Source organism: Plecotus auritus (genome assembly GCF_963455305.1).
Source record: "Plecotus auritus genome assembly, chromosome: 5".
NCBI classification, from domain to species: domain Eukaryota; kingdom Metazoa; phylum Chordata; class Mammalia; order Chiroptera; family Vespertilionidae; genus Plecotus; species Plecotus auritus.
In genome coordinates, this window is record NC_137776.1 from 29,564,639 (window position 1) to 29,592,365 (window position 27,727).

General features: G+C 41.3%; 1 protein-coding gene across 1 annotated transcript in view; it reads left to right on the forward strand.

The window, feature by feature from the left end:
* The window catches only part of RHBDD1 (rhomboid domain containing 1), a 106,897-nt gene that overhangs the window by 49,549 nt on the left and 29,621 nt on the right, over positions 1-27,727 (forward strand). The window contains exons 4-6 of the mRNA XM_080667256.1: positions 8,527-8,615; positions 10,382-10,438; positions 20,060-20,203. Of these exons, the coding sequence (XP_080523382.1) occupies positions 8,527-8,615; positions 10,382-10,438; positions 20,060-20,203 (290 nt within the window). The remainder of the gene's footprint in view (positions 1-8,526; positions 8,616-10,381; positions 10,439-20,059; positions 20,204-27,727) is intronic.

Below are 27,727 nucleotides of genomic sequence, written 5' to 3' on the forward strand. Positions count from 1 at the left end.
CTGGAGCAGGGCAAGGTTGACCAAGCCAGGAAGAAGCCTGGCTGAGGCGTTGGAAGTGCTGAGAGCTGGTGAAGCTCACATTGATTCCGAAGGTCGGACCCAGAATTCAGTCCTGGGCAGTCTAAGTCCAGTACTTGTGCTCACAACCACTTTCCTAGATAGTCCCAAAGGCTGGGGTGGGCGCTGGGTGGTGCAGAGCAGGTGAGAGTCATGGCAAGTGGAATTTAGTCAATACTGAATATGGAAGGTATGGGAAAGGGAACTCCGGGATGTGTCTAGTTATGTGAAGTGTCTGATGAGGAAAAGAACACAGGCCTCACCCACAGTGTTGTGCTGAGTCGTTAACATCTGTGTCCCCATTAAGCATATGTGTGGGGAGATACTTGTTCATTTGTGTACCACTCACTTACCTGTGCTTTCATTTAATTTGGCACAGCCTTTCATCTTGTTTTGAAGGAGATTTGAATAACAACAGATTCTAAAGAAACTTGGAAAATACCACAGAACTAGTGATTATGATTTTCATCTGAGTGGTATTTAAAAACACGTGCGCATGCCACATGGGGGAAAGTGTTCTTAACAATTTACCCAACAACAACAGAAGTACTTAGATTTCTCTACCACATTGGTGAGAGAAAGTCTGTTCTTTACATGAGAGCCTTGCGCAGTTGCTGTTCTGATAGAAAAGTAATAATAATGAAATTCCTTAAACACTATTACAATAAGTTTGAAAAATAGAAGGGGGGATGTTACCCCCCCCATATTACCTGTTACTGTGTTTATGTATTTCTTTTAAATCTTGTTTTTCGATATATATATATTTGTGTGTGTATAATGTGTTCTACATTGTAGGTAGACAGATAGACCATTTTAGTTAAATTGTATACAAATATTCTAGGAGTCAAATGAAATATGGGAGGCATATTTTGAACCATTCTTCCTCCGAGTTTCCAAGTTGGTGTCCAGCTACCTACTGAATACTCTATCAGATATCTCTAGTTGTGTTGCAGGCATCTCAAAGTGAATACACCAAAACTGAGCTCTTGAATTCTCTTCCCACCCCAGTAGGTGGTTCCATCATCCCTCCCATTGCACGAGTCAGAAGCCTATTTCTTCCTTCCCCTCCCCCACAATGAATCCATCAGCAAGTCCTTTTATCTCTGCCAACAAAATAGATACCAAGCCACTTCTCTGCACCTCTGCTGCCACCACCGTCTTCCAAGCTGCCATCAGTCTTCACCTGGACTGCATGGAATTGAGAGCCAAGGAATTGAGGCATCACTTTTGATCTAGGAAGTTCTTTTGTAAAGGGGCTTCTTCTACCTTTGCAGTATCCCTGTTTTTATCTAGATTGTGTTTGTCTGGGACTTAGTAAATGTCAGTGGTCAGATCCCAGCCCTATGCCTGAGGTTGGTGCCATGTTCAATAAATCAACATGGATAGTAGAGGTTGCATTGCCAATGTAGCTACCTTTGGGCAAATATAATATTGGTAAAGAGAAAGGACATATAGACCAAGTCTCTCCCAAATTGCCTTTGCCAAAGACACATGCTACCATGGTTGTTGAAGAAAGCATCAAGGGTAGAAAACAGTTTAAGAACAGTATATCTAGGGAAGAAGCAATCCTATTGAGATCTTTCCCAGTGGCGTTAATGTTCAATGACCTGAAAAGTTCTCACCACCTCTTGTTGCTGTAACATCCAAGACCCAGAATTCCTGATCAGCTCAGTCCCCTGCTGGTAGTAACTGCTTTTACAGGAGGAAATGGCGAAATGTACAATACAGTAGGCCACCTCTAGCTGACTGTGTCTTACCTGTTCTCTTCCCTTGTCCAACAATGTATCTCCATCAAGTTGTATCCTTAATGAGGTCATTCGGCACACACTGGGAGATTATGTCTTATACATTTTCTGCTCCCTGAGCTATGCCTGAGAGGGCAGCCTCTTCAACTGTGGAAAGAATTTGCCATTTAACAGAGGAGGACCTTTATAGCCTGTCAAAGCTTTCAGTCATAGCTTTAGCTTTTGATCCTTTAACAGTAGCATGGGAACATTTTGCATAATCACTTAGCTCAGCCTTACAAATTGCCTCAGAGGAGTGAGGATCACTTTATGCTGGCATAATAGGAAAGAACACTGTGTGTTAGTGTTAATATCTGCATATAATTTGCATAACTGAAACCCAGACTATCTTTTTTTTTTCAGCTTTGCGATATAATCGACATATCTTAATCTTAGTTTTGTTCCCAAATTACCTTTTCACATCACTATCCCTTAGAAGTAGTGTATGGCAACATCGATTTGATTTTAACTTTTTCTTTTTTCTTTTTGTTTTGTTTTTTCCCCATAAACACATAGTAAACCCCTCTCTGTGTCAGAAAGTGTGTGGCTGCTGCATAGCTAGAAAGACACAAATAATGGCTTTCCACAGTTTTTCAGAATTGTAGGAGGACATGAGACCTCAGATAGAAAAAGCGCAGCAAATGTCAAGGAGGGGAAATGAAATGAACTGACAACTGGAATGATTGTGGTATAAAGACAGTATATCCAAAATAAAGAGAACATTTTAAAAGCTGAGAGAAAAGACAGATTGCCTACAGAATAAAGACTGGTTGGCATTTCTCAGCAGCACCAGTAGAGCCTGTACTTATTATCAAAATAGGAAACAGAAATAAAGACCTTTTTGGACATACAAAGACCAGCAGAGTTTTCTACCCTCGGTCTTTAACTGAAAGAATGACTGAAAGTGAGATTCTAGCAAAAAGGAAAGTGAACTCAGAAGTAGGTTTCACCATTCCAGAGCAATGGCACAACAAAGAAACTGGACATGTTAATAAACTTAAGTAATCTAAATAAATGGCTGCCTCTGTGTTCAGATTTGAGTACACATGGAATGTTTTTCCAATTGAGTATACAATTACTTAGACTTGGTGCTTAATGTGAAATTCTTCTGTCTGCAGTGATTATTTTCACTTCAGGGTATTTAACCAGAGGTCCATGGATGGAATTCAAGCCATCTGTGAACTTCTTAAAATTATTTTGCATCTGGGAAGTTTTTCTGCAGACAGAATTCATAGCTTTCATCGGACATTTAAAGGGGCTTAGAACCTGAATAAGCTTAAGAACTATGGGGTTGTCCTGGCCAGTTTTGCTCAGTGGTTAGAGTGTCATTCCACAGACCAGTGGGTTCAATTCCCGGTCAAGGGCCACGTGTGCAGGAGGAAACCGATTGATGTGTCTCTTTCACATTGATGTTTTTCTTTCTCTCTTTCCCCGCTCCCTCCCTTGCACTCTCTCTAAAAATCAATGGAAAAAAAATATCCTTGGGTGAGAATTAATTAAAAAAAGAACTACTGGATTAAGGTATTGTCCCCTAATAAATGAAATTACATCAATAGTCACTCTGAAGTTGAGATTTGATGACCTAAATTTGAATAGTGGATATGTCCAATATTTGTGGAACTATTGAGGCCCTGGATAAATTACGTTTTTTCTCATTGTGGTTTGTCTGTGCAGTGCACAACCTGTGTGGCTATACAAAGTGGTGATGTATCTGGCCCTTATACTTGTATCTCACCATCACAGTCAGTGTTTTATTATAGCTGTTATGACTTTCTAAAGGGAGTTACTATTGAGCTATCAGAAGAAATAAAGCTCTTCTAAGTGACCAATTTTAGGGTATAATAATAGGTTTGGTGCTATTGTTTTGTTGAGCACATGTTTTGTGTCATACATTGTTTAAGGGGAGGGGATTAGTTCAATTATTACCTCTCCCAGTGAAATTTGATACTAATACAACTATGGAGACCATGTGCAACTTGGGATTTTGTAATGCAATTGTAATGTATGTTAGATATGTGCCTTCTGTGTGTAATTTTAATTCTACTCCTCCACCCGTTCAGTAGTTATTTATTGAGTGTTAGTGTCAGGCTGTTTACTGCGTCAGGTGTGGTCACGAATATAAAGTTGAATATGGTGGTACTGTCCTTGAGGAATTACTCTGACTTAGGATAGTGGGTGGCAGGATGTAACCAAATCTTCAGTCTTGGCCCAGGACCTAGTAAGGTCTAGAGGAAGCTGTTTCTAACTGTAGGGTTTTCCCTGCCTTTCCCTTGAGGTGTCACCCTCCAGGCAGAACCTAGGACAGAGTTGAGCCCACATCTTTAAGAAGGCTGCTATGAACACACAGGTTTCCTCAGATATCTCAAACATCAAAATGTCTGTTTTGCATGTATACTTACTATGATAACAACACAATCTGTTTCTACTGGTAAAGCTGTTACATTTGAAGGTAGATCCCAGCCACTGATTAGAGGACACAGATGTCTTCTTCCCCAGGGCCTCCTTGTACCTCCACAGCACCCCCAGGGGCAAGGATGAAGTGCCCGGATCTCAGTGCTGCTGGGAGAAGATAGTCCCCGGTTCCATTTCCATCTTCTCTCTGCAGGTCCATTTCCTCTCCCAGGACAAAGGTAAAAGGTATCTCGCAGAGGGCAAAGGGAGCTCCTTTGTCAAATGGTTACCAGTGGCATGGAGAAAGTTAATATACCTCTTAAAATTAGCATATGCTTTTTTTTTTCATTGGTGGAATCCTCCCCTTTTTATGTGTAATATCAAGATACTAGAGGCCCGGTGCATGAAATTTGTGCACGTGGGGGGGGGGGTCCCCTCAGCCCAGCCTGCACCCTGTCCAATCCAGGATCCTTTGGAGGATGTCCGACTGCCAATTTAGGCCCAATCCCGGGAATTGGGCCTAAGCCAGCAGTTGGACATCCCTCTCACAATCCTGGACCGCTGGCTCCTAACCACTCACCTGCCTGCCTGCCTGATTGCCCCTCACTGCCCCCCCAGCCTGTCTGGTCACCCCTAACTACCCCCCTGCCAGCCTGATCACCCCTAACTGCCTCTGCCTGCCGGCCTGATCACCCCCAACTGCCCCCCCCCCACCCGTAGCCTGGTCGCCCCATGCAGCCCGCTGTTTGGTGGTTTGGTCGCCCCTCGCTAACCCCCCTGCTGGCCTGGTCTCCCCACACAGCCTGCTGTTTGGTTGTTTGGTCGCCCCTCACTAACCCCCATGACAGCCGGGTCGCCCCACATAGCCTGCTGCTTGGTCATTTGGTCGCCCTCACTAACCCCCCTGCCGGCCTGGTCTCCCCACACAGCCTGCTGCTCGGTCATTTGGTTGCCCATCACTAACCCCCCTGCTGGCCTGGTTGCCCCATGCAGTCTGTTCAGTCGTCTGTTCAGTTGAGATGGTTGCTTAGGCTTTTATATAGATAGATTCTCAGTTTTGATTGAATAAGATCATATTCTCTCCCTACTTTTATTTATTTTTTTTAAAGAATACCTTTGTAGAGCTGAAAATGTTATCAGTTGGGAGCTTTCCACGTCCCCACCTGTTGCCAGTGGAAGTGGGCTTCTTGCAATGTCACAAAAAAAGGAATTTTCTGAGACTCACAGGGAGAATGAGTGGCATTTATTTGCATGGAAGTAAACCCCTGAGTTTCCAAGGTCTCCTCTTCCCCTGTCCCTCCATGGGAGAAGTCCAGCTTTGTCTTCAGCAGAGCTAGGATTAAAGCCAATGCCCAGAGTTTCCTTCTGTGTTGGAGCACAGTCCAGTCCTGTGTCAGGCAGGCTTAGTTTGTGTTCCCAGTGATAGTCCATTGCATGGGGGTCATCTGGTCATGGGTCATGTGACTTCTAGAGCCACATGGCTATGGAGGAAACACAGGCGAGTGCATGGAAGCAGGAGCAAAGCCAGAGGAACAAGAGAGCCAAGAGAGAGAATTCCTTTGTCTGTGGATTATATATTCCCAAATTTCACAGGTTTGCATTGGCTCCACCCCTCAGCCAGTGATCTTTGTTTCCAGGTTAGACTGACAGGCACCTTCCCTATGCCCCCCCAACTTTACCGTGCATACCTCCATCTTCCCGTTGTTGGACCCCTTCCCCCAGTGATCTGCAGGAAGTGGATCTGGGCAAAGTTGCAGCTTCCTGGTGAAGCTGCCCAGATGGCCATGCTTATAATGTCTGGCCTCCCTTTTGCTTTTCTATTATTAATAACTAGTTAATTACAATGGTAACAGCATGAAACACGGACAGCTAGAGTTTTGAGAAGGGACTTTTGTGACAAATGCTGAATATTGGAGGATAATGCAATATGGTCTCTGGCCTGTCAGCCTCCCTTTCCTAGTTATTTGCAATTACAGTAGGACAATTAGATTACAGCAAAAACTTCTACAAACCCATGTAGAGAGATGACAAAATTCTTTGAACTGTATTGTATTCTAAATTGTAAATGAAATTCAAGATTGATTGTTTGATAGGTTGGGGTTTTTAAATGAAATTTTCTTTCATGCTATTTTTAGAACTATATGATTCACCATAAAGATTGGTTTAGAAAGTTTCAAAAATATTGATGTTATTTTATTCTTTTCAAATTGATTCTGGCTTTTTTTTTTTTCTTGTATCCCTCAAACTACCACTTCCTTTGCCATTCCTAGAACTAGTTGGAGTGTATGATTTAGCCTAAAAGTAGAATAAAATAAGCTCTATTTTATTTTGTTTTTTTTGGAAAAGCTAAAGAGAAGCACAGTTCATGCTATTCTTCTCTGGAAATGGGAAACCAAGTGTCTGATCTCATATTTTTATTATCAGGTTACACATCCTAGGAGGTATATTTGATAAAATATATTTGATGAAAATAATAGCTCTCCTGAAGGAATGCTTGTGTGTGTAGTGTGTGTGCACGTGCATGTGTGCTCATGGCTTTCAGTGTGTGTGGCATATGCAGGGATTGGGCAATGGTGTGATTGAATTGGCTAATGGGGACGAGCCCCAGTGCCATCCTGTCTACAAAAGGCTTCCTTTCCTCTTTTCTCTTCCTGTTCTTCTCTCTGGGAGCCCACAAGTCTTTCACTAGCCCTGAGACAATGGAAAGTACTTGTTGCTGCCTTGTCTGTACCCCAGGGCCCCTTTCCTCTGTCAGTTGCTGCTGTGGTAGGCGGCGTGTGGTTTTGATTCTAGGTCTTGTGTGTGAACCTCAGCCTTGTCACTGCCATGGCTCAACGAGCCCTCTAAGTTGCAGATTTGGTGTTTTTAACTTGCCTACTGGTGGTCTTGATGAAATCATCTTGGGACACTCAAGCCATTCATTCAACACATACTAGAGTGTCTGTCCTGTGCCAACCACTGTCCTAGGTGTGTGTGATAGGTATGTGAAAATCACAAAAATCACGGTGCTCCTGGAGCTTACATTGGCTCCTTGATAACTTTTAGGTGCCTCTCTTCTGGAGTGAGGGGCCATTTCCCCAAGCCAGGGAAGTGTATTCACCTACTTGACCTTTTTTGGTTGTTGGGTGTCTTTTACCTTCCAGTTTAGCATACAGATGAATAAGACTGTCCTCAGGGGGTTTATAAGAGAGAGACAGACAGGAAAACATGTAAACCTGTTTGCTCCCCTGAAGGCTGGATCTGTTCTATAGGAAGGAAGGCGGTGGAAGGAAAGAGCCAATCTCCATCCGGGGCCTGGTTTATGACAGGGGTGCTGTTTGGCTTAGCCTTGTGGTCCCTGGTCAGCGCTTGGAGGGTCTAGGTGTGGCTAGAGGGATGGATTTAGCAGACAGTGAAGGTGGAGGGAAGGGATAGGATGGGCAAGGCCAAGTGTCAAAGGGCTGTGATTGAAGCCTGCAGAGAAGTCTGAGTTTCACCAAGAGGCATGGACATGACTTGCCCTCTGTTTCAGGAGGGCCACTGATGGCGGTGTGTGGGATGCGGTATGAGCAAGAGCTGGAGGCAGGGAGACCTGCTGGCCAGTTCTCTTTCATTTGTTCTTCTATTTGTTCACACATACTTAGCTGGGGCTTGCCTTGACTTCATATGTATAAGTGATTGTCAGTGTTAGATGCTATCTTAAGAAGAGCGAAGCCAATTTAATGTACTAACTCATCTTTTGAGCTTAAAGTTTGCATTTATGTGTCTTTTTGTTGAGTGACATAAGAAGATGACATTAGAGGGAGGTAACTTTGGGGTGGGCGTGGACATCTCCATCTCATCCATCAAGTGTCTCTTGCTCTTGGCTTCACTGGTCAGTGATGTATAAAAATGCAGCGCTCTGTGAACACAGGTAGATACCGCCCTCACCATGGCTGCATGATTCAAGAGTTAATTCAGAGAAAACTGTTGTCGTTTACATTTTGTGATAAGAGCCGCAGAGAAAAACTGGAAGAAATCTAATGGGTTGTCTTGACAAAATGCTTCCATTGCCCTGAAGGAGCCAGCCCACTTCTTTTGGTCAGGGAGGGAGATTGAATTTTAAACATGTGGTGGTTGTTATTCATGCCCTCCCCCTTCCCCGCCCCTTAAGGTAGGAAATGTTCTTTGGACTGAGTGCCATGCTGCTCAGCATAAAAGACATGGTGTGGAACAAAGCCTGTGACTAATTGACACGCTCCAGGCTAGCGAGAAGGCGGGCTGCCTGTAATCAGGGGCAGAGCGCACACTCACAGAGGGTCTCCTTCTCCCCTAGGACCTCCTTTGCTGGGCATCTGGCCGGGATCCTCGTTGGACTCATGTACACTCACGGGCCTCTGAAGAAAATCATGGAAACATGTGCAGGTACAGAACAAAACATCTTCGCATGACACATTGGAAGGTCATCTTAATTTTAATAGGAACAGAAGCAACCCCAAGTTACCCTGTGGATCTGCTTAGTAATTCCCAATAGTCTCTTCTTAAAACAAGAAGTATAGGAGCTGGTACCGCTCCTCACACCACTCCAGAGAGGCTGCAAACTCTAATTCTAAACCCAAGGCTTTCCTATGGACAGAGTGTCGTTTATATGTATACCCTCAACATTAATGCTACTCACAGAAAACCATGGTTTTCTTGAAAATGCAGAGAACGAATGTAGGTTTAAAGTAATGCATTATCCTACAATATTCCATGATTTCATATATGTGCAAGGCAAAGTTGACAAAGAAAAATCTGTACTGAAGTGCAAAGAATTCAGAGGCCAAACCAGGGCTGTTATTGCTTAAAGCGTGGCTCCTGCTTTAACAATTTTTTCTCTTTTTGTTTCCTTCAAATTGATGCTCAATGAAAATACTTTATTTTATTTAGAAATATATGAATTCTTTTAGGCCTCAATTTAAAATCTATATTGGTTATGACTTTTAAGGACACTATTTTGCAAACACTTTTTTAAAGGCCTTATGAGTTCCAATATTTCATCTTTTATTCATGGGAAATCTTCGGAGACTATTTTACCTTTTCTTGAACCACAAATAATTTGTTTTCACAGTTTGTGGCGATGGCTGATGTTCTTGAGAACCATATAATATTCATGGTATTAGAGAGCTTTCTGGGCCTCGCACTGTTGCCTCTATTAGCAGGTTGTGTTCGCTTCTGGATGATTTTTACAGGCTGTGTTGCAGCTAAGCAGATGCATCTAAGCATTTTCCTACATTTGCTCATGACTGTGTTTCCAGTGTATGTGCTTGGAGGAGGCAGTGGGAGCTTCATTAAAAGTCCACTTTTATTATATTTTTTGATGCAACTTAATAATGGAAATCTAGTAATGAGCTTTGTTGCCCAAATACTGTCAATACCGATAAAAGAAAAAAATTTATTCTCAGGAGTTTGTTTTGTTTCATTTTTCTATGTGTGTCTGAAGATTTAGTGGTTAGTAATGCTTTTTGCACACATTAGAAAATGTAGGCAAGTATTTTGTATGTAAAGATGATTTCCCCCACAATTATAATAGGTAGATAGAGACATAGATATCTCACATATGTATGATATATATACACACAATGATATAACTTCATATCACAAGGATATATATCTACACAGTGAAATATTATACAAGCATCAAAGAAGGAAATCCTGCTATTTGCAACAAAATAGAGGAAGGTGATGTCTTTACACTAAGTGAATTAAGCCAGAAAGAGAAAGACAAATACTGTATGATCTCACTTGTATGTGGACTCTAAACCAGAGTGTAGAACAGTGGTAGCCAGAGGCTGGGGGAAGTGGGGAGATGTTGGTCAAAGGGTATAAGCTTCCAGTTATAAGATGAGTGTGTTCTGAGGATTTAATGTACAGCATGGTGACTGTAGTTCATACTGTGTTACATACTTGAAGTTTACTGAGAGAGTAGGCCTTAAGAATTCTCACACGTACACAGAATATGGTAACTGTGAGGTGATTGATGTGTTAACAGTGGCAGTCATTTCATAATGTATATGTATATTAAATCATCACGTGTACAGCTTTAAAGATCACATTGCACAACCTAAATATATACAATTTTTCATTTGTCAGTTATACCTCAAAAAAAGCTTTATGGCTACTATTAAAATGTTTGTTTTCTTTATATTTAGGCATTTTTTCCTCCAATAATGGCTACCCAGGACAGCAATACTACTTTAATAATTCAGGTAAGCACTTTATTTTATTTAATACATGATAATTTAAAAATTATAGTGTTTGCCACTGTGGAGCCACTTTAAGGCAATGCTAGTTTATGCTGTTGTGGAGTTCACACATTATGTAATTGTGCCTCTAACATGCCTGAAAGCTCGATGGAGGGGTAGCCTGGGAGCACATCTGGGTGGGTTGGTAGGGAAGACCAGGAAGGGAGATAACAATGACATGAAAATATTGTACGATTAATATGAGGTTTCTCAGACATGATAGGATTCATATGAGATCAGGTCCCTTTATTCTCAGTATAAGAGAACATACTGCTGGCTAAGCATGAGAAGTTAGTTTCAGATACACAATTCTCGCTAGTCCACCCTAACTGCATATTCAGGAAGAATCATGCTTATCCTAAGATAGACATTCCTCTGATAGTTAATACAATGGGACTTTCTATGTCTGTGTAAATAGGTAAAAAGGACTTCTGCTTAAAACATGTGACCTGTTTTAGGCTAAGGCCCTGACAGGCCAGCCTGGGGAGGCTTCTCGGTAATATCCTGGACCAGTAGCAGCAGCGGGTCTTAAAGAAGCCATAGGCCACGGAAGCACTGGGTGTCTTGTAATCGTGCCCATTGAAAACCATTATAGCTTAACTCTGGGGCCTGCAGTCTTTTATGTGAAGGGCCAGGTAGCTAATGTTTTAAATTCTACGGGCTCTATTGGCCATATGGTCACTGTCACAGTTAGTCAGCTTGTTCCTGTAGCAGCCATAGACAATTAATAAAACAAATGGGTGTAGCCGTGTTTCAATAATATCTTATTTACAAAAGTATGCAGGGGGTTGATCGGGAACCACATGTTGTGGCTTTTTGACCCCTGGCTCATAGCCTCCCATTCTCTCCACATGATATTCCTGTTTTTCTTTCAGTCATGAGCATAGATAGTTACAGTAGCTGTCTTGAAGTCCCTGATTGCTAATTCCGTCCTCTCTATATGTGACTTTTTGTATCTGTTTTATTAGATTGATTTTTCTCCTGGTTGTGGGTCACAGTTTTTGCGTATCTAATAAGATGTGATTGGACGCTAGACGTTCCATATGGTGTGGTGCTGAGCGCTGGAGTCTACCTTCTTCTAAGAAGAAGGACTTTGTCTGGCACCCAGTTAAGTTCTGTGATGACTAGTTTGATCCTTCTGGGGCTTGTTTTAAAATTATTTAGGGTGGATCTAAAGTAATTTTTTAGGGCTATTTCTGCACTACCATTGAGGTGTCTGTTCTGGGGTCTCTCCTGAATGGTCTCATGAAAGTTCACCTGTGCACACGTGGCGTAATAGTCAGCAAGTCTCAGGGGGGCTCCATGCAGATTTCTAGATGTTTCTCTGACATACAGTTTTCTCCTTGGCTATACTTGGCCCTGTAAATTCCTACGCAATACAGGAGCCTGCTGTGGCTGCTTGTGTTCCCCATCCCGGTACTGCTGTCTGGAAAGTGCCTCAGGCCCATTGCCTTTACTTCCTTTCTCTAAAGGTTCAAAATCCTGTGCTGCCTGTTTGCAGCCTGGAAACATTTCTTTTTTGTATCTTCTCCAGTCTCCTACTTGAGCATGGACTTGAGCTAGTGCAACCCAGTTCCTCCCCCGTAGCAGGAGAAGGCCGCCCAGCACCTGGAACCTAGTGTATTCAGTGCTCGGCTTGGGGGAAGCAGGGATTTGAGTTCCTGGAGGTTACCCGGAAGAAGGCTGCCTCTCCATCAATGAGGAGAAGTTAAGGAAAGCAATGGCAGAAAGGGCTCCAGGCCTTTATGAAAAGGCCTGTTTGGAATTATCCAGAACGTGCTGGGATGCCACTGAAGGATTTAATCAGAAGAGTGGTTCTGTTGGAGTTACATTCAAGCTGTTTTTGATGTAGTTCTAAAGACTGGGATCATGAGTATCAGTCCTGGCTGTCTGTATGAATCAACTGAGGAGCTGGTACAACATATCCATGCCTCAAATTCACCCACACCAGCTAAGTCTGAATAGGGGTAGAGACAGGGACTTGGACTCTTTTTAAAAAGCTTCCTAGATGATTCTAAGGGGATCAGTATGGCAAAGCATAGGCTTAGCAGATGGGGGTTACCTAAGTGTGGGGAGCACAGAGGTGGAGACTGTCACTACGCCAAGAAGAGGCTGCACTTCGGAGGCTTCCTGGGCTAGTGATGTGTACAATCAACATCCTAGAAATGGGGCCTCCATGCAGGAGAGGGACAGTTGCTGGGCAGTATCAGCTCACCTGCCACTGTCTGTGGACCCACCTGAAGAGAGGAAGCGCAATGATTAGTGATCGACACAGTTACTAGATACAGTTGGCCCTTGAGCAGCATAGGTATGAACTGTGTAAGTCCACTTATATGTGGATTTTTCAATAAACACAGACAGAACTATAAATGTATTTTCTCTTTGTTAATATTTTCTTAATAACATTTTCTTCTCTCTAATTTAGTTTATTGTAAAAATACAGTATATAATACATATAACAAACAAAATGTGTGTTAATCAACTGTTTATGTTAACGAAAGCTTCTGGTCAGCAGGAGGCTATTAGTAGTTAAATTTTGGGGGAGTCAAAAGTCATATGCAGATTTTTTTATACATGGGTGGTGGGGGGGAGTCAGTGTCCCTAACCCGAACATTGTTCAAGGGTCAACTGTATAGCCATTTGGAAGAGCATTGGGTCCTTGTGGTTGTTGGGTATGGAGAACAGTCTACACTGACTTAAGTATAGTAGGTCTTTGTTAGCCTATATGACTGAGAAGAACTGGATTGGACAGGAAGACCACTTTGGTTCTACCTCCCATGGTGATTTCTCTCTTCCCAGTGACTATTCCGTCCCCTGGACAGGCCTCATGGCCACTAACACCTTGATGTTGCTAGAGGAAAGAGGGCTTCTCTCTTGGTTCATTTTTTTTAAATTCCCCAAAGAAACAGGAATGTTCCTCTGGACAAAAGAATAAGAACATATCTTTGCACAGACATGGCTTAAACTATCATAGATTACCTAGTCCTGACCTTGTGTGACAGCTTGGAAATGTTAAGTAATTGGGCTAAAGTCACACAGGTTGCTAGTGATAGAACCAGGACTAAAAATGTCGGCCACTGATTCCTAGCCCCTGATGTTCTGCTGATTTAATCTTACAAAACAGAGCAGTCCCCCTTATTGTCTTTCCCTCCCATTTTTATTGCACTTATTTACAGGGAGGTGGGGTGGGCTTGCTTCTTTCTTGCTTCATATGGAAGAGGCATAAGTACAGCAGACACATTAGGACTAGGGAATTAAAGGCAAAAATAAAAGCCCGCTTTACCGTTCTTCTTACTGCTGTAAGATTGCCATATTTGTACTCCTTCCTCTGAAGGGTGGGTTTCTTCAAAGGCAGAGCTCCATAAGGCCAGGTGGCTGGGCTAATGGTCATTGAGGGAACTTTTATGAGAGCATATGTATCTCCTATAAGCAATGATTTATTCTTACTATGGCCCTCCTTAGCTGCAAAAGTCTTTATAGGTCAAAGAACCTCATGAATGTTTAAAAAGCTGCTACCAATTTTTCTAATCTTGGTGGTGTTTCTTGATCTCTTTTGCCATGAAGTTCTGGTATGTGTATAAGGAACAGATGGAGGAGTAGTTAATGAAATAACAATAACCAGAATTTCTTTTACTGCAGAGCCAAAGTCTGTAGCTACAAAGGAATATTAAACTAGCATTCATCGCAGGATATAATTTAAACTTATCGTAAGTGTTTGATTGCTAGGTTTTTCCAGCCATGTTTATTATGAAGATTTAAAAATGTCTGATAGGGCCAGTGGAACAGCTGTAGAAAATTTATGATCCTAGGAGACCTGTTCTCATTATAACAGACATGGATAAGATTTTTGTTCTTGTTGATGATTTATGACTGATGATATAGAACCTTTAACCACACAAATCCTTTTGACTGAAGGCACTTTAACTTTCTCTTTCCCTCTCCCCATGTTTTGTCTGACTAGTACCGAATTAGATTTTATAATATTCAGATGTTTAGAGTTGTAGGCTTTATTTCATTAAGGCTGGGTGTGTGGATTTTTTTAAAGGAAATAACATGAAAAATGTTGCCTCAAATTATAGCAAACTTGCCTGGAAATTAAAACTCTATAGATGTTTGTAGTATTTCTGGTATCTGATAGGATGGGTATTCCGCGCTTTTGAGTGAATTTGGATTTTGAATTCGCTGAACGTGTTCAAGGATAAATAGATAGAAACGCTGCTTAGACTTTCTGTAACAGAATGACTTTCCACAGGGGTTTGAAAGTGGTAATAAGCCATACGGGAAAGTGCCCAATATGCATTTTTGTTGCATTAAAATAATTGGCACTCTTAGGGAATTGGACAGTCTCTTATTCGGGGATTGTTGAAGTATCCCATGCTATTCAATGACTTATTCATAAATATTCTAGTATGTTTTAGAATGCCCCTCTCTTGTTCTTTGTGAAGTGGATATGTTGACTGTGTTTTGACCATTGTCCTTAGGTGAAGTTGTGTGCGTGTGTGAAGTATAAAAGCAAGATTTGTAGCTGTGCCACACTCCTTTCCTTTCAGGATATGAAAATCACTGATGGGTGTTTCCCATAGCAGTGGGAGCTGAATTTTTTTGATCGTTCTACTGAGTAGAGACCAATGAGGAAGGGCATCCATATTTAAAATTGTGTCCAGATCCCACTTCAGCCCTAAACCATTGTAAGGATTTGGGAAATTTACTTATATCCTCCTTCTGTTTTAGACATTATAATGTTTATATTTTTACATGGGAAATGTGTGAGAGAATGTGGAAGTTGGGTTATTGGTGGTAATTAGCAAGACTTGTCAGAATTAGCTCCTCCCCAAAGTTCTGAGCTATTTTATTTAATTTTTATTTAAGTCATTCATATTTGTGGCTTTCAGTGACATCCGGTAATGTAGTACTAAGTAATCAGTAAAAGTGGACAAAGGCTCTGAATAGACATTTCTCTAAAGAAGATGCACAAATGGTCAATAACCACATGCAAAGATGTTCCACATCATTATTATAAAAACCATTTAATAACCACTAAAATAGCCATACTTAAAAAGACAAATTATAACATGTGTTGACAAGGATGGAGAGAATTCTGAATCCATCTACGTTTCTGTGTGAATGTAAAATGATGCAACCGCTTTGGAAAACATTCTGTGAGTTTTGAGTGGTTAAACAGAACTACTATATGACCCAACAATTTCATTCCTAGGTTTGTAGCCAAGAGAAGTGAAAACATGTGTTCACATAATAACTTGTACACAAATGTTTATAGCAGCATTATTCACAATAGTTAAAAGGTAGAAATAACCCAAATGTTTACCAGCTGATGAATGAATGAACTAAATGTATATTTATACAATGGAATATTACTGGGCAATGAAATAATAATTAATGCTACAACATGAGCGAACCTTGAAAACATTATGCTAAGTGAAATAAATAGGCATATATATAGAAACAGAAAGTAGATTAGTGGTTATTTAGGGCTGGGAGGCCTGGAGAGGGTGATATCTAAAGGGGGTGATAAAAATGTTCTAAAATTGATTGTGGTGATGAAGGCCACTGAGTTATATACTTTAAATGGTGAATTGTGTAAGATGTCATTTATATATCTCAATAAAGCTGCTGTTGCACATAACCAATAGATATAAATACTTTATATGACAAATACTTTTATAATATATATATAATTACATTAGAATGTCAGCTGACACTAGATTAGTGTGTTTTATTGTCATTTCAGTGTTTATATAAAAATAAAGACTTTTAGAGTGCCTGAAAATTCTTATGGGAAATAGTTAACCTGCCCCCTCCCCCCATCTTATATGTTAGAAAAGCCTTTTGTTCATAACCAACACAAAAAGTAAATTTTAAAATAGTTTCAGGACCAATTATCTAAAATTCTGAATATGACTAGATTCTATCCTACCATGTTCCTCTTTTTTGGCTTGATTGTGAGTTCCCCCCTCCCCCCGTCCCCCCCCCCCCCATAGTCTTATTAAGGCAATAAGAAGCTTAAACCCAGCCCTAACAAGTTTGGCTCAGTGGCTAGAGCATTGGCCTGCGGACTGAAAGGTCCCAGGTTCGATTCCGGGCAAGGGCATGTACCTTGGTTGCAGGCACATCCCCAGTTGGAGGTGTGCAGGAGGCAGCTGATTGATGTTTCTAACTCTCTATCTCTCTCCCTTCCTCTCTGTAAAAAAATCAATAAAATATATTTTTTTTTAAAAAAGAAGCTTAAACCCAGGCAAGTAGTGTTGGTTGATAAGGAGATACATGACACAAGACTCGCGGTAATGGGTAGGAATTTTCATCAACAGCAAAAAGCATACAAATTAAATATTTGAAACATTGTCTTCAAAGGACATAAAAGGAGGAAAAATATTAAAAGGACTATTACTTATCTCCCACTATACCAGAATTAGATAGGTAATTTGCTATAGGGAAAAAAAATCTCTTCCAAGCAAATCCCATAAATGTGGGGGATTAAAGAAGATATAAAGAGTAAACTCAAACTGACTTTATTATTTTTTTTAATTTAATAAATCTTTATTGTTCAGATTATTACAATTGTTTCTACTTCCCCCCCCCATAACTCCCCTCCACCTGGTTTCCACCCCACCCTCTGCCCTTACCTCGCCCCCACTGTCCTCATCCATAGGTGTACAATTTTTGTCCAGTCTCTTCCTACACCCACCATATCCCTTTCCCCCTGAGAATTATCAGTCCACTCCCTTTCTATGCCCCTGATTCTATTATATTCACCAGTTTATTCTGTTCCTCAGGTTTTTAATTCACTTGGTTTTTAGGTTCACTTGTTGATAGATATGTATTTGTTGTTCATAATTTTTATCTTTACTTTTTTCTTCTTCCTCTTCTTAAAGAATACCTTTCAGCATTTCATATAATACTGGTTTGGTGGTGATGAACTCCTTTAGCTTTTCCTTATCTGTGAAGCTCTTTATCTGACCTTCCATTCTGAATGATAACTTTGCTGGGTAGAATAATCTTGGTTGTAGATTCTTGCTATTCATCACTTTGAGTATTTCTTGCCACTCCAGTCTGGCCTGCATAGTTTCTGTTGAGAAATCAGCTGACAGTCGTATGGGTGCTCCCTTGTAGGTAACTAACTGTTTTTCTCTTGCTGCTTTTAATATTCTCTCTTTGTCTTTTGCTTTTGGCATTTTTTTTTTCCAAAATATATTTTATTGATTTTTACAGACAGGAAGGGAGAGGGATAGAAAGTTAGAAACATCGATGAGAGAGAAACATCGATCAGCTGCCTCCTGCACACCCCCTACTGGGGATGTGCCCGCAACCAAGGTACATGCCCTTGACTGGAATCGAACCTGGGACCCTTCAGTCCCCAGGCCGATGCTCTATCCACTGAGCCAAACCAGCTAGAGCTGCTTTTGGCATTTTAATTATGTGTCTTGGTGTGGTCCTCTTTGGATTCCTTTTGTTTGGGGTTCTGTGCACTTCCTGGACTTGTAAGTCTATTTCTTTCACCAGGTGGGGGAAGTTTTCAGTCATTATTTCTTCAAATAGGTTTTTAGTATCTTGCTCTCTCTCTTCTTCTGGCACCCCCATAATTCTGATGTTGGTACACTTGAAGTTGTCCCAGAGTCTTCTTATACTATCTTCAACTTTTTGGATTCTTTTTTCTTTTTGCTTTTCCACTTGAGTGTTTTTTGCTTCTTTGTATTTCAAATCTTTGACTTGATTCCTGCATTCCTCTAGTCTGCTGTTGGGTTTCTGTATAATATTTTTTATTTCAGTCAGTGTTTGTTTAATTTCTAGTTGGTCCTTTTTCATATCTTCAAGAGTCTCGCTAAATTTATCGGTTTTTTCTAGAATTTTCTTGAAAAGCCTTATAACCGTGGTTTTGAATTCTATATCCAGTCATTTGTTTTCCTTCATTTCTTTTGTTTGTGATCTTTTTCTTTGTCTCCACATTTTCGCTACTTCCCTGAGTTGGTAGGGTAGCTTTGTGTGCTAGGTTTCCTATATGGCCCAGTAGGTCAGCCTCCCCAGTTATTGTTGTTGTTATCACTGGGAGGAATTGACCTCCAGGCCAGTTGGCTGTGAGGATCAGCTGTGTCTATGCTGGGAGATTTTCGGTGCTGGAGACAGCCTTATAGGATTAGCCTTGCCAGATTGCAAAAGCCTCTGTGCTCAGCTTGGAAGGGGTGGAGTCTCAGGGCGGGGCAGACAGTCTTGGCTTCCCATCAGCCCTGCCCTTGTGCATGTGTGCCTCCAGACCTCTGCCTTCCGCGGCTCCCCTGAGTTTCCTCCTGACAGTCCAGATTCCCTCCGTAAGAGCGTGGGTCCCCAGGGGCTTGCCTGGAACTGGGGTTCAGTGCAGTCGGAACTAGAGTTCAGTGCAGTCAGGAGCTTCCAACTCCCTTCCACTAGGGAATGCCTGTGGCAACCTCCGCATTCAGTCTTCTCTGCGAGCACTTGTGCGCATGCCTCCAGACCCCTGCCCACCGCGGCTCCCCCAAGTCTCCAAGTTTCCGTGTGCCTTTCTCTCTACCTGACAGTCCAGACTCCCCCTGTATGAGCCTGGGTCCATGGGGTTTCGCCGGGAACTGGGGTTCTGTGCAGTCGCAACTGGGTTTCAGTGCAGTCGGGGGCTTCCTTCCCCCTCCCGCCAGAGAAAGTTAGCCAGGCTCTCAGCCGCCCCTCCTCTCTGCGTACGTGCCTCTGTACCTCAGCCCTTTGCCGCTCCTCTGATTCTCTGTGAGCTTTCCTCTTTCCTTCTAGTTGTAGAATTTCCACTCAGCCAGCCTTCCTGTGGTTCTGGATGATGTCCGTTCTGTCTTTTAGTTGTAGTTTTGAAATTGTTGTGTGAGGCAGCAGTTTAGGTGCTTACCTATGCTGCCATCTTGGTTTCCTCTCTCAAACTGACTTTAAAAGAGTGATGGGAATACCTTGCAAAAGTGAACTTTGCTCTGTAATTAACCTTTTTCTTTTCTCTCATTTTATCTAGTAACTGATTTCCTAAAAGTACTGTTAATACAAACTATGATCTCTGATATGAAATTATAATCACAGAGACATTGGCTTATATATCTCAACATATGTAGTACAACAGAAATCTGTAGTATATGTATTAACTGTTGATTTGTCTCTCATTACATGGGGCCACTGGACAGTAAGGCTTTATCAACTATCATTTTAATCATTCCCTTGACTCTAGTCAGGACCTCACTGAAAATTCACCAAGTATTAAATAGCTCTAAGCTGAGAGATTTAATTTATATGTTATTAGCCCATTTGGGTCCCCTCTCTAAGTGCCACTGACTACCTTCTAAATTAATATCTTGTTCCTCTTTAGCACACAAGGACTTGCTCATGTCTGGCCCCATGTTGAGCTTTGTGGATACTACAGTGACAAGACAATCGTTGCCCACCCCTCATGGAGGAATTCTCCAGTTGTCATCTTCTCTTATTTTGAGGATTATTATTATACTCAGAATAATGACATGAATTGTTTTATTGTCTCTGCTTACAAAATAGGACATTTGAAAAAACACTCCATGACAGTGTTCTATAACCTTCTCATTGTGCCTGTAGGCTACTCTGGATCTCAGGATTATTACCCATATGGCAGGCCAGGTTACCAGGAAGACGTATCCAGGAACTATGATGCCTACACAGCAGGACTGAGTGAGGAGGAACAGCTGGAGAGAGCACTGAGAGCCAGCCTCTGGGACCAAGGTAGGAATCTTGCACCCTTCACTTCCTTTAAATCATACCTCACATGGGGAGATGGCCTAACAAAGGAAACTTTAAATAGTTTGTGAAAAGGATATGTAGATGGGAAAATGTGTGCACATTGTGATTACAGAGAATGGGGTGTGATGCCATATTCCAAGCAACCTAGGCTCCTGAGGTGCCAGACTATGTATGTGTTGTTGTAGTGGGTCTTTTTATAGGCCTACTGCACTCAGCGCTGTGGCATTAAAGTCAAGAAACTGTAAAAAACCGGTGGGATGACCTGACATCGTGTGTCTCCTGATATGATGCAGGATGAGCAATGCAGCACCACCTATGACATAGTCTTGCTAAAAATGTTTACACTGACCCTAATTAAGTCATCAAATGTGAGTGTCACTACACAGGAAATGCAGGGACTAGCAGAACAAGCTGAATAATGCCATTGAAAAATAACCAGGCAAAACATGAGATTTCTACAATTCAATGAGGCTAGTCTCCTGGGGGAAAATGTCATGAAAAGAGCAGGATGTGGTTTTCTATTAAAAGGAAATAATCAAATGTAACATGAGAACCTTGAAAAACTGGCTATAAAAGACATTTTTTTTTTTTTTAGAAAACTGGGGACTTTTGTATTTGGACTAGATATTAGATACTATTAGGGAAATAATCTAGCTTTCTTTGATGTGACAGTGATATTGTGGTTAAGTAGCAGAATGTCCTTTATTCCTGGGAGGAACACGTTGAAGTATTTAGAAGCAAAATAATATGATATCAGTAACCTGCTTTCACAGGTCAGCTAAAACAACTTTCTCCTCTCTTTTCCTCGTTCTCTCTCTTGCTCCTCCCTCCACAAGTTCTACATTCACATGAATTTGGGAAACTTTGCAAACTATACCTTCTTGAAGATCCTGATTAACACTCGTATACAGACGATCCAAATTAGCTCTGCAATCAAGATGCCATTTTTATAATTAATGCTTCCCCAACATGTTTGACTACAGAACTTTATTTTCAGTAGATGATTTTAGGAGTATATGCATCTAGTTCCAAAGAAACTGATCGAAAGAAACTTCTTGAAGTACATTATATAGTAATTGGTGACAGCAACGTGTTACAAATTGTATATATTAATTTCAACTTTCTTTTTCTTAAAACACTTCGTGATTGTCTTGTTAAGAATGAGACATCAAGGAGACATTTTTGAAAGACCTGTATTATATTTTAGTCCTTTTCTCTGTGGAAATATTGGTTTGAGTATATTTTATAAAATTCTGACCATATAGTACAAACTATTTTATACCTTACTTTTTTTCATTCAATATTATGTTGTAATCATATTTTCACACCACTGAATTTTGAACATGTTGTCCTTTATACTTTTTCTTAAATGTATACCTGAGAATCTCTTTTTGTGGACAGAGAACTATGATACATTATAAATAGTGCTTGTAAGAAAAGTTCTATATTTTTTGAGATTATCATATACTTTTTCTTCTTTGGTCTTTTGACATACTAAATTATTTTGATTTTCAAAGTTGAAGCGGGTTTGTACGCCAGGAGGAATATCACCTGGTTGTGATGGTGTATGGTCCCTCCTGGTGGCAATGCTGTATGCACCTGAAAAGAACCTGTGTTCTGCTCTAGCTGGGCGACGTGTTCTACAAGTGATCATAAAATTAACTCAGCTGATGGACTTGCTCAGGTCTTCTGTATCCTACTGATTGCCTGTCTACTTGTTCTGTTGAATACTGTATTTTTACTTACGCAGAATTCCCTGAAGTGATACTGAACACATATTGTTGCTTAGGGTACCCTCAGTGCACCAAGGCTTCCAGCTCCTCTAGTGTGACCTTGTTTTTGGGTACAGGCTGACTTACCCGAGTGTCTGCTTGCACTTCAATTTCATGTCTTTACTTCCCACCGGAACTTGGCCAGCTTCTCTGTCCACTCTTGTTGTCACCCAGGGGTATACCCTGCTTTTTAGTATGGTGGTGGGAGGCAAGTGGGATTATGCTTTCATTCCCCCCCCCCCCCCAGCCAATATTTATGTTCTCTTTCTATATAGAATAAGCTATGTTTAAAAACATTGAATTATAGTTGGCATACAATATTATATTAGTTTCAGGTGGAAGAACACAGTGATTCAACATTAACTCTTAGTCTGAGGCAGTAACTGTCTCCGGTTTGGAGGTGTAGCCTTCTCAGTGTTCCTGCCCTGCGCTAGCAGTAGAGATGGTGTTTTGTTTTGTTTAGCCTTTCTCCAGTCATTTAAGGATTCTGTGCCATAGGGAGGACTGGAGAAGGATCTAGGCAGCCCTGGATATAAACCTTTCCTGCAGTGGCTGAGTTCTCTCCCCAGGAAGAGTTTCTCTGGACTCTTATCCATATCTTAGGTGAGGACCCTGTGAGGTCCTGAGAAGAGCTGAAAGTGGGTGTGAATTCCTTTATGTTGCAGCCTCCAATATATTCTGTGTTACGTAGTCTGTGAATAGATTCTGTTCTCTTGCTAGCTCACACTTGAGCTATTTGTTAACAGTTTTGGCTAACATCTTGTTAGTGCCAGCAGTGTCTTCTAGGTAAGCAAGAGCCCCTCTACCGTTTTAGACTTCTGTTTAGTTGGGTGCCCTATGTCTCATCTCTCTGATGGGTTCAGGAAAAGTTAGTCATTTTCAGAATGTCCAGCCTTTATGTTTATTATGAGGATGGGAGTGTTGCTTTTTCAGCTTTCTCCATCCCCAGTGGAAGCTGGGAGCAGCCCTTATTCTTCACCGGCTCTTGAATCTATCATTCCTAGTACATTTATTTACTAGGGTTTTGTTTTTTGCTTTTTTTAAAATAAAGATCTTTCCCCCATGATGTAGGTAGAATCTATAGTCCCCTTTAAAAAGGCTGGGTAAATGCTTAATTTTTTGTCTTTGATTCCCAGTTTTTACAATAAGAAGTTAGTGTAATAGTCAACCAACAATACTGAGATTTGAAAGGGCCAACTAACAGAATTTATTTTGTAGAATGCCAGTTTAGCAAGAAACATCCAGAACCAATTAGGTTCAAATATATTAACTGATCTTCAGTTAAATATATTAGAAGAGTAAATTAAAGAATCAAGGCAGTACCTTTTTAACCTCAGACTTGGCTGTTGTCATATTTCTTAACAGTATATGACCATACACATTTTAGGGCTCATGCTGGGACTGATCGTACCAAGATAGCCTCTGTAGAAGAAACAGCAAGACCCCTATTATTTCAAGGGGCTCACATATTACCACTCTTAGTGAAATCTTGTCTCGTTTTGTTGGAAGTTTCAGCTTTTATAAACGAGTCCAAGAGGCAGCTGATACCACAATAAAAGAACAGTTTTGGAAAAGGGCCATCTCTTTCATTGAGTCAAAAGGCAGATGCCAGCTAGGAACATTAGCTCATTGCATTTACTGCCCCCCCTCACCTCCATCTTTCCATGTATAATTTGTGCCTTTTTTTTTTTTAATAGCCTGCCACCAAGTTCAGCTGGTGGCTGGGTACAAAGCTGTGTCCTTTTCAGCTTCTGTCTGCCAGCCCGGCACATGTGTGCTGGTTACAGCTGGAACTACTTGCTAACACGTGGAGTAACTGCTTCTAGTCCTAGACTCTTCTGAAAGGCACATGGCCCAGTTGCACTCGACTGTCAGTGTGGATCAAGCAGTTGTCATCCCCTCCCCACACTGTACAGTTGGGGACACCGGTGAGCCATGTGGGCGCCGTGGGGGAATAAACCGCAGAGGTCTTGGCAGCAGCAGACTGGAACTGGTTGCAGCCTTGTGTCACAGTCCTGAGATGTAAAATTACCAGGAAGCCATACCGGAAAAAAGTATTTAGGTTTCAAATTAATACCTAGTTCTTTTGTTATTAACAGATCATTTGACGATGCCTTTGAATCCTGTTTATAGGTAGCATGTGCATGGGAACAACTGAGATACATTTTAAGTAAAAAAGACAGAATTCATTTCAACTAAGTTGTACATTTTCTTTTTACTGAAGCTGCACCAAGGCATCTGAAAGCAGCATTTGTCTTGCTTCTTTATTATTGTGTAGAAACTTTGGAGAAAATGGAATAAGTTATGTCCATGTTCTTTTAATGGTTCATGGTGTGGCCCACAGAGAAAAGTGGGGCACCTCAGTGGCCTGAGCTTCAGTCTTGTGAGAGCGGGTGCTAATGTATGTGTTAACACCTGCTAGGTGTGTGCTGTGATTGCTGTGTGGTTCTGCTTTTGTTTTGCCATGGGAATGGACAGCTCTCAACTTCTTTTCTGGAAATCCTATCTGAATTGTAGATGTTCTGAGGTGTACTGTGCTGAGGGCCTGAGACAGGTAAGGATGGGTGCCAGAGCTCATCTATTATGGTCTTTTAGATTTGGGTAGCATTTGTTGTTTTGGTCATAAAAGTAATTGGGGGGCGGGTGGTTCTCTGTTCTTCTAGGTCCTCTGGCTGGTCTAATAATTAAATCAAAATGAGACAGATTAACAAAAGCAAACAAACAAAGAAATTTAATTACATACGTTTGTATGAGAACCCCAAGTATATGAGAGAGTCAGACACCCGTGTGCACAAGAGGCGCAGAGACAGGGAAAATGAAGTATGTATGACTATCTGAGCCAAAATGAGGGAAGGCGCCTGGGGCTTCAGAGGGAGGAAGGTCATAGCAGGATGATAAGAAGAGCAAATGTTCAGTAATTAGAAGTTTGTCCTTCCCTATAGATGGGACATAAAATGTTATTTTTGGTAATAATTTTTGGGGAGGCCTGTTCTGAATCCCTTAAAAAAAATTTATATTTACCATGGAAAATGTACATCAACAAAAAGAAGACAAAAAATAATTCATAATCCCACCACCCAGAGAAGGATCACGTAACATTTGAGGTGCACCCTTGCAGCAACCTGTAATACAGGCACAGAAAAAAACACTGCGAATGTTTTGGAGAAATGTTTTCTAGCTCATTGAGCATAAAGTGCCTCTTTCCTGTTGGTTACTGTGTAGGAAAGCTCACATACCCACACAGAATCCTGCAGAATAAGCATTTGTGATTATTGTTATTATTTCACATTGTGAAACAGAGGTACAGAGAAATTAAGTGACTTGCCCAGGGTCATGTTCTAAGTCAGGGGTGGGGAGCATCTGGCCGTTGGTCCCTATCAGGCCTGAGAAATCATTTGGTCTGGCCCTGCCAAGGCATTAGGGGTGAGTTAATTAAATGTTTGACCAAATATAGAAGGCTAATTTTTAAGTTGATAATTTTATATGGCCCAGGAATGATGTTATAAATATCCAAATGGCCCTTGGCAGAATAAAGGTTCCTCATCCTTAAGTGATTAACACCAGAAAAGAAGGCCATACTTGCCTATTTTCCTGGCATCTTCCTGAATTTGGGAAACTGACATTCAGGTAGGTAGAGCCACTATAAGTCTCAGCTAAATGTGAAAGACTATATTGTTAGAGGTTAGGAGTGGCATTTTCCTCACTGTTGTCTTCTCTTGGATATAGGACTGGCTAAATTCCTTTTTTTTTTTTTTTTTAAGTAAAAATTTCTGGCAGGAATTAAAAATAGTTTGTATAGGGAAATTGCAGATACCTCATAGGGTAGACCCTCCCCCGCCACAAAAAAATGTTTACTGCGGACAGTCCTAAGTAACCCAAGGGGCTGTTACTTATTTCTACCAAAAGTTTTAGCATATAAGTTTTAAAATATTGCTTTACTATGGACACACTTCAATTACGGATATTTGCATTGTTAATTTAAATAGGACTCAGTTATTCTTCAATAGTTTTAGAAAATAAATGATTCATAACAAAAATAAGAATAAATTTGCTCACATTAAGTGTGCCTTAAGTCACAGTGGTCGGCAAACTCATTAGTCAACAGAGCCAAATATCAACAGTACAACGATTGAAATTTCTTTGGAGAGCCAAATTTTTTAAACTTAAACTTCTTCTAATGCCACTTCTTCAAAATAGACTCGCCCAGGCCGTGGTATTTTGTGGAAGAGCCACACTCAAGGGGCCAAAGAGCTGCATGTGGCTCATGAGCTGCAGTTTGCTGACCACTGCCTTAAGACATCAGACTTTTCCATTAAATTACTACACATGACTCTGTTGAGTTATTAGCCATGGCTCCAGCTACCTGGTAATGGGAATTGCTCACGTGAGACTTCTCACTGTTGTCTTCTCTCCCTCTTCAAGCAGTCTCATCCAGCTTGCACACGTTGTCTTATCCATTTCTTTGTGTTGTGTTGCTGGTGAGAAAAATTCAAGAGTCATATGTTGGTTTCCATTTATTATAGAACCACAGTAGCTTTCAGAGTGGTCTAGTTTCATCACATGGCAGTCCTCCAGGGATTCAAAGCTATTTCTAATTCTGTTGTACTTCATTACAGATAGCCAGATGCAAGAGTCATGCATAATATGTATCTATTTATCTTTCTGAGTCTCAGTCGGGGGCCAGAGATCTTCCTGTGTCACGTCTGTGTTGTTTAAAGCCAGTTCTGTTGTAACAAAGGACCAGAATTGGGCAGTTAGTGAGACTAGTATACACATTAAGCCGATTAAAATTATATTGTAAGCATACCCTTTGGGAAAACTGGAAGTGGCCTCAGCGTGCTGTGATAGGAGACGGGTTAAATAAATTATGATATAGAATAATACTCAGCTATTAAAAAGAGAGGCAAGTTCAGAGTGTGCCAGATGAGAGGCAGGCTGCAGCAGTATTCCTACACACATGCTCATTTATTTTTGCAAGACCGAATAACTGTGCTATAAAAATGTTGGGATAATATTTAACAATGCCAATCATACTTATTTCCCAGGAAGAAGATTACGGTGACTTTTATTTTCTTGTTTTGGCTTTACTCTATTTTCTAAGATTTCTGCAAAATCATGTAGAACCTTTATAAATAAAAAAATATTAAAATAAACCTTGCATTGCTAAACATATATATTATAAAAGGCCAGTGGCCATAACGCCGTAACAACCAAACGACAGGTTACCAGAAGGTGCATGGAGCACCTTTCAGGCCCTCCCCAGGCATCAGCAGAGCGTCGGCAGCATCCACGGAGCGTCAAGGGGCACTGGCAGCGTCCACGGAGCATCGAGGGGAGCCGGCAGCATCCGCGGAGCGTGCGAGGTGTTGTGGGGTGGTGGACATGGCCCTGATGGCAGGCTAGGCCTAGGGGACCCTACACGCATACGATTTAATCGTGTGCTGGGCCTCTAGTATTCAATATTAGCCTTGCTCTTCCCTGATTCACAATCCCGTCCCATTTAAGGCATCAGTGGAGAAACGCAGTAAAAGCCGTACCTCAGTGCATCCACCTCCAGCCTCTGCAGGCTGCTTATGGATGATCAGAATGGTGAACCAAGCTGAGTGTCTGAACTAGCCTCTCTCCAGATTCCATCTCCCCCTTTCTTTGTGCTTATCCCCTTCATTCCCTTCTTATCTTCAGGCTAAAGTTACCCCCACATTTCAGGCAAGAAGGCCAACTGCTCCTGTAGTGA